General features: G+C 32.6%; 1 protein-coding gene and 1 long non-coding RNA gene across 5 annotated transcripts; one reads left to right on the forward strand and one right to left on the reverse strand.

The window, feature by feature from the left end:
- Positions 1 to 586: 586 nt before the first annotated feature.
- LOC141448703 (uncharacterized) lies at positions 587 to 3,093 on the reverse strand. The gene is made up of 3 exons (XR_012455202.1): positions 2,936 to 3,093; positions 2,635 to 2,862; positions 587 to 1,945 (listed from the first exon to the last, which is right to left on the reverse strand). It is a non-coding gene; the product is annotated as an uncharacterized lncRNA (long non-coding RNA).
- LOC141448696 (secernin-2) lies at positions 1,041 to 12,363 on the forward strand. 4 transcript variants are annotated; one of them, XM_074117230.1, is made up of 9 exons: positions 1,041 to 1,146; positions 3,343 to 3,541; positions 4,701 to 4,882; positions 5,363 to 5,559; positions 6,041 to 6,147; positions 6,234 to 6,356; positions 6,659 to 6,727; positions 7,172 to 7,309; positions 7,537 to 12,363. In XM_074117230.1, the coding sequence occupies exons 2-9, from the start codon at positions 3,383 to 3,385 to the stop codon at positions 7,735 to 7,737; spliced, it is 1,176 nt and encodes a 391-aa protein (XP_073973331.1). In that variant the 5' UTR covers positions 1,041 to 1,146; positions 3,343 to 3,382; the 3' UTR covers positions 7,738 to 12,363. The 4 variants fall into 4 exon arrangements, with proteins under 4 accessions (XP_073973331.1, XP_073973330.1, XP_073973332.1 ...); XM_074117229.1 differs by having other exon boundaries at positions 1,104 to 1,207; XM_074117231.1 differs by lacking the exon at positions 1,041 to 1,146 and adding an exon at positions 2,707 to 2,847.
- Positions 12,364 to 12,690: the final 327 nt, after the last annotated feature.

Genomic DNA, 12,690 nt, shown 5'->3' on the forward strand with positions numbered 1-12,690 from the left:
TACATCCAGACAAAAAAATAATAACCGACAGTTTAAATAGACTTTGGCAGAAGTAGGTAGAGTAAATTTTCAGTAAAAGAGTTTCTTTGAAAAATTATACTTTTACTGAGACAAACAGTTTGGGATTGCGGTAAAATATGCTCTTCAGATTCCCCAGTGATTAAACGATTTAACTGAAAATAATAAAAATATTTTACTGAGTAATGAACATTATGGTAGCTCTGCACATATCTAATTATCAATGTGATTATACAATAAACCTACATACTGTCCTTAGATCATTCATTAAAAGAAATTAAATATATTAGAATGATTAGTTATGAGAGTTGATCATTTGTTTAAACTGTTTATGTAAAGTTCAAGTCTTTAAAACAACTATTTTGGCTTAAAACTTAATTATTACGGTTATTTAAGTATTCAATTATTTAAGGAGAAGTAAATTTAAATATTTGCATATATCTATATAAATAGCTAAATCTTAATGTAACTTATTTCTTCGGAGGGATGTTCAAAAAATAACAAATATATGTACATAGTATGGTCCTATGCTGACCAACATAAAGAATTCCGTGATTTAATGTGTAAGATCCTGAAGAACTACTAACCAGCAATAACAGTAGATTATTGATTTTTTTTTTTACTTATTTTGGATTCAAAAATTCTTCATTTATATTTTTGTTTTAGAAAAATATTTATATAGGTAATCTAAAAATTGTGTAAAAAAGGCCCTATTACCAACCCAATTAGAAAAAGTGGCCAAGTCTGAAGAACATTTAGCTGAATGTCTTGCTTTAAGTAAGTACAATTTCTGATCGTACAATTATTTTTAAACGACCAGTACTTTAAAGAAAATGTATTTTAAAAAAAACTGCATTTTTGTTTATTTCATATATTTAATTTGTCCACTGTGATTAATGCAATTAAGCTCAAAATTATATTATTCTTCGGTTTGATTGATAACTTTTTTTCTAATTCATAGAAAAATAAGATAACAAGATTTTTTACAATTTCTTTTTTTTTTATAAAGCAACCATAACATTCTGGCTAAGGGAAATTTTTTAGTCGACCTCGATTTTAAGGGGTGCCCCCACCTCAGGTAATTTATAAGTCTACGGCTGGTCTAGGTGCAGATGGTGTTGGTGAGAGGTTAGTTCTAAATCAGGAATAAATTATATTTGTGATAAGTTGCCGCCTTTGAATTAGCATAGTGAGTCATGACAGATCTTCTTATTCTTTTATGTAATTTGTTTAAAGAAGCTTTATCGTAAACTTTCTTATTTTTCTAAGTTATATCTTGAATGAAATGTACTTAGAAGTGCAATATGTGAGTTAGATATTTCTTGAATGCACCATGACTAATGGACTTAATAACACCTATTGCATGTTTTATAAGAAGAATTTCGTTTTAATAAATTAATTACTTTGTATTTTTGTTTTTCTGATATTATATTATTAGCGCTTCGCTAGAATCTTGATAATTTTGTTTTTCTTGTTGAAGTATTCCTAGAAAAATCTTCAGTTCTGTCGACGTTAACAATGTCGATAACAAAAAAAAAATGCTATTGAAAATAAATTAAGGGAAAAATATTTATGGTTGTCAGTATTAAAATATATCCGATTTATGTTGAATTAAAAAGAAATGAAACAGATCATCTCAAATGATTATGCTTTGGCTTTGACAGGCTCAATGTTTGACCTAATATCTAGCTGATTATTCCGTCACATTGCTTTTTTTTTTTTTTTTTTCTTGCAATTCTAAGGCATAGAATATGTATAAGCTTCCAATTTTTTTTATTTCCCTGTAGATGTAAGTTTTCTGGATTTTAAACTTTTGACTTTACTTTAATTACAAAAGAACTTGAAATACACTGGTGTTCATCATAAAGTTTCAGATATTGCGTCTTTTTTTTGTTTTTAGCTAACGATATTATTGCAATGGCAGTCCCTGTAAAGAAAGATATATTGCATGTTTTAGATTACCATTCGGCCTTCGATGAAATAAGTGGGCAAGCTTCAATCTATTACAAATCTTTTCTCGAATCACCTGTCGTCCAGAATTGTTTGGCATTTTATTAGTTAATATTATTTGAAAGAGCCCAACTAGCAGTTTTTTTTAACAAGAAGGGAATATATCCCCTCTTTTTAATATTAATTCTATTGCTTATTAAGGAATTAGACAAAGATGGTTAACTTGCTCTAAATTTTATTATAAGCACGCCTACATCTGGTTCTACTTTTTCGAAAAACGTGAATTTTAATTAAATGGTTTCATACTAAATTTGATAGAAATTCATTGAAATTGAATTCGTTCTCTTCTGAAAATTGTTTTCTTCGAAAGTGCAAAACATGATTCGGCATTAATTTTTTTTTTTTTAATGATAAATAGTTTCTCGATAGATTTTCGAAACATTTCGAAAAGCGCACTTCTCCAATGCTACAATTTCCAAATAACGATGAGAACTACAAGTATGCCCCCCCCCCCCCCAATGATCGGAACAGCTTCTCCCAACGTTTTTCGACAATTCTTTGATCACCTGTAGTCCGAGAACATTGCGGAGAAGTTTTCAGCAATTTAAAAGAGGTTTCCAAGCATTTATATTAAAGGAAGCTGTCTTAAATATTTTTTTTTTTTACCTTCCTTGAGTCTTCTTATCCGAGTCTGATGATGCTATTAGTTCCTTTCTTCCCAAAGCGTTGCAGAAGCATTAGTAATATGGAAGCAATGCTACCGCCTAAGTGTTCACTCTTCTTGTTTAGAAACTTCGTAGTAACATCATTTCTTACCCAAGGAAACAATAAACTAAGAGATACATACATATATACCACATCATCTGTTGCATATCCAAGGTAAACAATTCTCTTCTGGGAATGCAATTAATGTTTAAGAGTTTTTTAATTATATATACATATGTGTATATAATAAGTACCTCTTTACCTAATGGATGTTCGTTTATCGAAAATGGCTCCTTGGCTTTTCTGTTCCTTCGTATATACATTACTTCAACATAGATTTATAATTTTTTAAAATCATTTTTCTAGAAAAAAACGTTTCAAGGCCATTCTTGGGGATAGGTTATGGTTAGGCTTCCCTGAAAGTTAAAGTTTAAATATTAAGTTTAAAAATACTGTATAATTTAGATGAGAATTAAATATGGTTTAATTATTTCAAGTTTGAAAAAATTTGCATGCCTTAGAATCGTTGGATACCAGTCCTGTTACTGCTGTCATTGAGTGTTTACTCAGATTTTTATAAGCTAGGTTATTCTATCGAAATTTTCAGAAATTAGGGTATTATTAATTATTCATCATATACTTATTTAACACAATTGAATTCGATTGCAGAGATAACTGGAGAAAACATTTTTTAGAATAGACAGCAATAATGGCTGCGATCCCAAAAGGGTGTGACACATTCGTAGTAATGCCATCACTCACATCGGGTGGCGTTGTTTTTGGAAAGAATTCTGATCGACCGACCGGAGAAGTGCAAGAAATAGTCTACTATCCAGAGAAAACCTACTCCGATGGAGAATCAGTAAAGGTAAGGGATTGATATTGACCTTTACATATCTTGGATGAACAAAGCAATAAGTTGGCCATATCTTGCATACTCGCTAAGCAGGAACCTCGCCAAAGTTGAATTCGTGGTCGTAACAGTCAGATATGGGTGGGCAAACATTTTTGTGCTTATGGTACTCTAGACGAAGTTATTGATAGGGTACTTGGAAACTGTAACTGTGCCTACAAAGTGAAGTTTTGTTTCATTTTTAATTTTTCTTAAATCTTTAAAAAAGGGAAGAATGGTGATCGAACCAAATGTTCGTCATGGTACTTTTCCGTTAGCCGGGCGCAAGCGAAAAACAGTTTTGGGTAAAACAGTTTTCTTTACAATTCATTAATATTTGTTTATAGTTGCACTTGTTTTGCTTAATATTAATTAATATTTGTTTATAGTTGAACGTTTTCGACTTTTATTCCGTTGACTTGGTTCGCGCTTGGTTCACAATTGGCGACATTTGCTAACGGAAAAGTACCTTCGTCATTGATATTCATTCCTCTGGTAGATGGTGGTTTGCTTGTTCCCCAGTCGCAAGAATGTTAAAGCAATCTGTCAACTAGCAGAATATCTCCAAAATCGCTGGTAGCTCGAACTTGGTTGTATTTGGTTTTGTGGTTTACTTTTCCATATAGCCCTTTTTTATTAGATTGTGGTACTTATTACTTCGCTTAGCATCTTTTCTTTTTTTTACTCAAAAAGGTTCATTCACGAATTTCGTTATAGTTGGCAAACCTAGTAGACCGGGTGAACTTTTTACAACTATTTGTACATCGAATTTCAGATTCAACTACTCAGCATCGTTAACGTCCCCTCGTCCAATACTTTATTGTGCACTTTCTCGATTTTTTTTTTCGCCCTAATTTCCAGTTTTTGGGCTGTCTTTCACGTGGATCATCTTTGGAAAACTTGAGATCACATTTTCCATCAAAAAATGAAGTTTTATGGGTTCGCCTTTGCTGCAGGGTTAGTTAAGAAACTTCTGCTGGGTAGTCACTCTTAGCTCTGTGTGCTAGTAGCTAACAAGAACGAATTTTTTAATCACAATTGCTATTTTTTCTTACATTTAAAATTAAACGCTTTATTGTTTTTATTTATTTTTCCTGTGGGAATCCTAGCGATTAATTTTTTAATAATTGTGCAGTGTACTTACATAGAAATAGAGCAAGCGGCCAAAACTCAAGCGGTTATACTTAGTAAACCTGTGTGGATGTGGGGAGCTGAAATGGGTGCAAACGGATGTGGAGTTGTCATCGGAAACGAAGCAGTGTTTACCAAACTTGAAGATTGTGAAGAGAAGAAACTTCTTGGAATGGATCTTGTCAGGTACTTCACTAATTTAGACCGAAGTCCAGACCTGTCATTTCCACGTATTCAGCTTTCATAATATACAATAACTCTTTTTTTGCTTCAGTTACGATCGTATGATTTTCTGACTGCTCAAAGTTCCATTTTATTCATCTCTATAATTTTTCCAAATAATAATATAAGGAAACGTCATCTTCTAGAAATATTATTAGAGATAGAACATGAAAATCATTAAAATAGTTCGCAAATAATTTTCAGTTATATGATTGGTTGAAATAAGGGGTTATAATCTTTCAAGTATCCTGTCGATGAAAGTAGACTAGCTACTCCTTCAGAAATCTTGATGTACTTCGGGTACTTCAACCCAACTTCACGATTACTCACACTTACCCCTCCATAGGGCTGACCGTGGTATGACGGAATGAAACCATTTGTCTGCAACATCTGCTTCTTTTCGTAAGTGAATATGTAAATAGAATGCATTCATTTTGTTGACAGGCTGGGCCTAGAGAGATCGTGCAGTGCAAGCGAAGCTCTAGAAGTTATAACAAATCTGCTGGAGAAACACGGACAGGGAGGACCCTGTAACGAAGACAACTCGATGACATATCACAATAGTTTCTTAATTGCTGACAGCGTCGAAGCTTGGGTCTTAGAAACCGCCGGTTCTTTGTGGGTTGCTCAAAGAATTACAGGTACTTGTTTTTTTATTTCTCCAATATAGATTTCCCAATTGCACTAGGCAGTCCGGTATCTTTCCTTTATTGCACCATCGTTCTTGAATTCACTTTCCGTCGGGTGGAATGGTTTGAGGAGGAAGAGGGAGAGATACAAGTGGTTTGCCGTAAGACAACTAATCAGCAACACAACTCATTTCTCTTACTGTTATAATTTTAGTTAGCAAATCTCATCCCTAAATAAATCTCAAATGATACGAAGAAAATTCTGTTTCTGGCATTTCCTACTTCAGGATTTGAAAAACTAAGCGATTAATGATTATGAAATTCAGTTTGTGCACCCTATAATAGTTACCAAGCTAAATATCTTAGAGTTTAGCTCAAGGAGGCTATTTCCTTAGCATTTCCTAGAGCGTATTCTTCTCTAGTTATTTCTATAAGTAATCTCTTATGGATTGTTCAATTAATGCTATTTATTTATTTATTTATTTTTTTGCAGAGGGTTTTTGTAATATTTCTAACAATTTGACTATTACTACTAAAATTGATAAAATGAGTGACGCAGTGAAATCTTATGCCACCGAGAACAATTTATGGAATGGAGAGGTAAATATCATTTCTCTTGAAATCTGACATCTTCTCTGCATGGCTTTTAGGAATAAATTCTGACAGTGAAATTCTAATAATCGCAGGGTGAATTCAATTGGGCTGAAACTTTCTCTCAAACAGGAAGTTGTGACAGGCAGCAGAGTGGCCACGGCCTTCTAGAGAAGTATACTTCCTCTTCCACATTCAGTGTTGCAGACATGTTTCAGGTAAAAATAATCACTTGCAAGGCGCCAAGGTAGCCGAGCGGTTAGAGACCGAGGTCCGATAAACATCCATAATTTCTATTAAACATAAATCTCTAAACTATTGCAATTTATCAGATAATTATAATTATTTAAGTATGTCTTTTTATATAATGGAAAGTAAAACTTCTACGGTCACAGAAAAACACAGTTGTTTTATTAGCGAATTTATGAAATAAATATTATTTCATTGAAGTCATGTACCGGCCACCAGACTGAGCAAAATGTAACACTGTAGTCTAGTTATTGTTCAAATGTTTGTGCAGATACTGCGAGATCAGGATAGTGGAATATGTATGTCTCTGGGATCATCTACTGTCACCGCTTCTTCGCAGGTATACTGTAACCGCTAGAAATATTCATTAAAATGAATTATAGTCTTAAATGTGTCTTTGAATAATAAGGCTTCGCCATAACCATTATTCCACCATTTCCACCATTATTCCTCTGACTCGCCTTAAAAATCGATTAGCATTGATTGAATCGTAATTTCTCTTGTACTATGCTCTGATTTCTTCTTTGAAATAAAAGGTTTAAGGATTTGGCAATAACTTTCCTTTTAAGTTCAAAGTATCATTTAAAAATGATGTATTTATTAGTTACTTTTATTCTCAGATACTTACACCTGATTCTAAAACAATAACTATTAACAATTTGGTTTTCAATTAAAAAAAAATTAAAATATGATCGGGGAGGTTTTAGCGAGCCGTATATTCTACTCTGTTATGAACTGATCTTTACAAAATAATTCGAGTTAACATGTTAATTAATGCTTTTAGGTCTCGCTACTGTTCGCCGATCGACCGTGCGCTCATTGGTTCACCGGCACCCCTGATCCGTCAGTGTCTGTCTTCAAACCATTTGTCTTTACACCTTGTGTAAAAATCTCCCACCATACGGTCGCTCAAGAGGGCGAGGTATGTACAGGATTTTTATCAGTTCTCTTCTTTTATTAGGTGAATTTAACTTAGTTCTTGGGGGCTTTGCTTTAAAGTTCCGGAAGTGTAATTGCTTCATTTGATAGTAGCACTACATTTCAAATTGAAGTAATTTATCTGATCTTCCTGAAATCGAGCGATGCAGGGTATCACCACTTTGACTTTAATCTCAGTAAATGAATCAGTTTTGTGATTATATTTTGCAGAGAGAGCACAGCCTGTACAAGCTGCACAATGCGGCAGTGTCTTCAAAACCTTCTGCACTGGAACAGTTGCGTGAAATGGAATCTTCATGCACCGAAGAGACTACTACTTTTATTCAGAATTTCACTGGAGATTCGGTTCTTTCAGAACTTGATGAGCTCTTTAAAGACGTCGTGGAAACTGAAGTCAAATTTTATAAATAAGTAAAAGAAAAAGAAACAAACAATGAACTCAATGAAAGAGGTCATTAAAAAAGAAGATCAGCTAAAACAAAAATCGTATTGAAACAAGTCTAGCTGCGCAAAAGCTTCCCTAAGCAAGAAATACTTTTTTTTTGTCTCTAAAAATAGTTATTTATGAAATTTATACAATCCCCCTAAATATCAACTTCTTTGGATGAATTCAGATTGCATGCCTGCGCCTTGATTTGTATACACAAGCAAATCTTTCTGTAACTCCTTAGTTCTAGACAAAAAATGCTCCTCTTGTCATCTGGGGGCGTGCCCTTTTTTGGGATGCAGTATCAGTTATAGATCTCGAAAGGTTTTTAGTTAGCCTGAGCGCCTTAAGGAGGTCCGTCATTTTCACCACCTCAAGTTGACCATTTAATTTAGCTGTGAGTAATTTCAGTGGATAAAAAAACTTATTTGTATCTTCAAAATTAATTATCGATAATATATTTCAAATTAATTCTTAGAAAAATTTTTTCTTTCTTATAAGAAAGAACAAATGGAAGGCATCAGTGATGGATGTTGAGTGAATTCTTGGCTGGCTGTTATTAGTCAAGGCTTAAAAAAGCTGTGATGCCCGTCTGCTTTTTGTACTGTACAGTAATCAAAGTTCTTTTTACAGTGCGTCATCTAGTAAGCACATTTGTTTTCCATAGTTTTCTGCAAAAGGAGGTACTTAGTGCACGCTTTTGCATCCCCCCGACCGTAGCAATAACATCAGCAGGGCCGGATTTCCCTATAGGCTAACTAGGCTTCAGCCTAGGGCCTCAAGATCAAGAGGGGCCAACATTCAAATTGTTAGCAAAATGAAAATTACACCATTCTAAAATCAGTACCAATAACAACATGTTTCATTTAACATATTATCACATTGTTTCTTTACATATCACAGTAGTGATGTATTTTATTATCTCTCATGTAATTTACAAACTTAAAAATGGGAGGTGAAAGGGCCTCATAAGTGGAATACCCTAGGGGCCTCTTTTCATCTAAATCCGGCCTAGAACATCAGTTAGGGATCGTTGTACGCTCCGAAACTCTAGAACTTGTTTACGGTTCGGCTACAATAACCACATTTTTTTTCTGGTGCAGATCTTGTGGTTACTACTATTACTAATTAGGAAGCTTATCGTGTTGAGCAATGATATCCATCATGATTTGTTTTTGATAGACAGTTTACTGTTTACTGATTCTTTACGATTGTTTTCTCATTGTTGAAACCTGATTCATGTGTTTTCATTTTTATCACTGTTTAAGGGCTTCCTTGAATTGTTTTTATAGAAATTCATCATTCCACTTTAAGGGCATTTTTATATTTAAAATCTCAATTAAAAATTGTTAAGGTGTGCTTGAATATTGTAAGTTTGTACTAGCTTCTTGCCAATAATGCAGCCAATGCTTTTTAAAGTTCAAGGATTTTATTCATTATTTTTGTTAAATAATGGCGAAGTGGAGGTCAAAGGTAGCAAGGGCTAAATTAAGAGCTATTACATATTCAAGGTCTAGTTTAATAACTTGAAAAGAGTTCAAGGTAAGAAATTGAATGCTTTAATTCAGGTTTACGTATTTCTTTAATTTTATAAATTAGCTTTGTATTTATAATATATTATTGTTTGTCCAAATATATCTATTAGGGATCTAACATTCCATGAAAAATAAGAATAAGTAATTGTTCTTGTTTAAGATGGCTGGCGCACCTTCCCAACACCATATTCGTGGTCACTAAAATCGGGGCCTCCCTTTTTACCTAGGCCACGGAAGGATCACGAAGTGTTTCTAAAAGTACAGTTTACAGGGTGGGGCAGCCATAATCACGATTCCCCCCTCCCTACAATAAAGAGGCCCTGCAGCTGATTTCATCCAAGTTTAAAATAAAATAGGTACATAAAGCAGTGAGTGCACAAAATTTGGAGTATAGGATAAGTTCTATGCAAAAATTTGAAAAAACCCTTGGTTTTGGAAATGTATCAATGGATTGGTATAGCATTTGGTTGATAATATTATTCCAAAGGTTATGTATAAATATTGTTTGTGGGTTTTAAAATTGAGAGGTTATCTTGACGAATGCAAGGTGTGCGTTAACTGTAATCTAAATAAAATGCCTTCAAGATTTTGAATTATTTTACCTTAATAATGATTAAAAATACTTTCAATTGTTGCTTGTATTTCACAGCTTTTATAAATGTACTTACTTAAATTGATGTTAATTTCCTTTTAATAAATTAAAATTTCCTGTATTTACTATGTCGGTTTAGTATTAATGAAATTAGAATCTATGTGGCAATTGTTTTTAGTATTATTCTCTGCTGCATTCGGCAATTCCAAGGTTTTTATTTGTTTTTTATTATGTACAACTTTTAGTTATTTATCGCTCCATCCAAACTGCGATTTATTTTCTAATCCGCTACTTTTCAAAAGACAATTTTAGAATTTATTAAAAAATGTTCCTATTTTATAATAAAAACATATTTTTTATTTAAGAGTGTTAAAATAATGCACAGGTTTGCGCATTCTATAACTTATTTTTAAGTGTCATCTCAGAAAATTGAGTCGTTTTTCCTTTAACCTTGAGTGTTTTTCGTATTATTAGTTTTTATTCAAAAATTTTTTACCTTATTATTTTCAAAAAAAAATATTGTGTTACAGTAAATCAATGAAAATCAATTTAAAGTATCGTCTGCTATTACAAAACGATTTGTAATAATTTTTGTGGAAATTGCTTGTGCATTTGCTACGTCTTGGAGGAAATATTATGTTATTAGTATGTAGTGGATCTTTCTATTGGGAGTATTAAATCTGCCCTTTTAGTCGGATAATATTTCCGTTCAGCTCCAGTCAAGTCGAAACATCTGATACCATACTCGGAATAAGGTTAGCGCTTTTTGCATAGCTCATTTACCAGCTGATTCGAAATTAGTAGAACAGTCAAAAAGTGTTTGATACAAAAACCGGCATCTTCATTTCTCAGAAAATTTGCATTGTTTTTCCTTTTGGAAGACGTAGCAGTTACACAGCTTTATTAATGGAATAAAACACTGTGACACCCTTGTAGTATTTAGTTGCCCCCGCCTATTATTTGATATTTACAATATGTCAAATAAAGGTATTGATTGTAATATTGGAGTTTTGCTCTGCAGAAGAAAAGCTACTAGTGATAACACAATGTGGTTATTTATTTAAAAACGACAGCTAAAAGAAAATTCAAAGAAATGATCAATATTTCCAGAACCAAGATCGTCTTTTAAAGTTCACCCGGTGGTGAAACAGCATCCTACTTCCTCGTAGTTCATTAATTAGATTACACCACTTCCTCTTCTTTTTAAATACTCGTTAGGCAGAGATTTTTTAATAACGTATATGCTAAAGTTAATTAAACAAAAAAGAAATTTTTAAAAATTGTACTGTGATTTATGTTAAATTCAATTTGATTATAATTCTAAGGACTGATAATGCTTGTCAAAGAAAAATACAGAACATTCTATATTATAATAAGATGTAAATGTTTAATTCTAGTAATCTGGTTTGGGATTAGTGCTTCTTTTTCATGTTAATATATTTTTTAGAAATTATTTTTATATTAAATCATGATGCACATGAGTCTTTCAAAAAAAAAACAAAAAAAAAAAACAACTTTTAAAAATGAAAAATTCAAATACTATTTTGGAAGTAATCTCTTTGGAATCTCAAATGTTTTACCTTTGTCTGAATATTTGAAAAATGAGGATCTTTTGTTTTTAATTCTCTTAGATCGATAGCAAAACTAGGTTCAGTTAGCTAGATCTGCATAAGAATTGCCTTTCTTCCCAGATATCGTGGGGATAAATTAAACACCATTCCATAAGATATCGGATACATACTCCTTCCATTTATTCTGACTCCTTCCTTAAAAAAAAAAGAAAAAAAAAGGCGATTCACAGGACGAATATATGTATTTGTAATAAGGTACTTATAAAATTATTTTCTAATTATACCTTCTACGATTAACGTTCTATCGTCATATCTTCATCGACATAAAGCATACCGTTCTGTCGTACATTCTCTACGTCACGAGGCTATCTTCTATGGGCCCTTGGCAGATTTCCTTCGGCCAGATATCCTTTCATTCTTTCTCTCTCTCTCACTCTAGAAACTGAATAATTCCATAAAACCATTTCATTCTTACAATACGAAACTTATTTTCTTTCAATAATCACACTATTCAATGTTATCATTAATGATCAAGAAATAAGACTTAAATGTTAAAAATATTCAGGTCAATAAAACTTGGAAGACTCATATCCCATCTTGATGAAGCCCACTTGTGCAATATAGCGAGCAATGCACTAATGTCAATCAGTGCTAGACTGGTGAAACCAGTTTTACCTCTTGAAGGTTGGACATATTTTGAAAAGGAATCCTAATATAATTTATTGTTCGTGTAATATTATTTTTTGCTATATAAAAAAAAGAAAGATTATTTATATTCTTTGTTTTTTGCTTTGAGCATATAAATTAAATACCAAAGGGCTTTTTGTTCAATTTTATTATAATTAGTATTATTATGAGTACGAACTATTAAATTTATGCTTGACGACCAAATATATATTATTTATTATGAGAGCAATTCTTTTTCTTCTAGATGCCTTTTCTCTTGCTTGTGAGCGCCACTTGTCAGATAAACTACATCAAAAGTGACGCGTACACTGAAACTATAGCAACTTGACTACAGATAACTTGGTGTAAATAGGCAGCCAAGGTGTTATTTCTTGAAAACAGAATCGCTCAAAAATCACATGCTTTAAGTTTTATCACATTCTATTCATAAATCTTCAGGATTTAAATTCATAATTCAGCGTACATGTACAGGAATTGAACCTCGTGTGATGGTGTTTTTGTTTCCAGAGGAAGGGGGCCTTACTTGTTCTAACTCTTCATATTACTATTCTT

This window comes from Rhodnius prolixus, unplaced genomic scaffold, assembly GCF_049639745.1.
Source record: "Rhodnius prolixus isolate KJV_2025 unplaced genomic scaffold, Rpr scaffold_2, whole genome shotgun sequence".
NCBI lineage: Eukaryota > Metazoa > Arthropoda > Insecta > Hemiptera > Reduviidae > Rhodnius > Rhodnius prolixus.

What these genes read in the sequence shown, in the direction of transcription:
- LOC141448696 (XM_074117230.1), top strand. Translation starts at nt 3,383, where the DNA reads ATGGCTGCGATCCCAAAAGGGTGTGACACATTCGTAGTAATGCCATCA. An exon ending in CTTGGAATGGATCTTGTCAG is followed by an intron (nt 4,883 to 5,362) that starts GTACTTCACTAA and finishes TTTTGTTGACAG; the next exon opens with GCTGGGCCTAGAGAGATCGT. An exon ending in CGGTCGCTCAAGAGGGCGAG is followed by an intron (nt 7,310 to 7,536) that starts GTATGTACAGGA and finishes TATATTTTGCAG; the next exon opens with AGAGAGCACAGCCTGTACAA.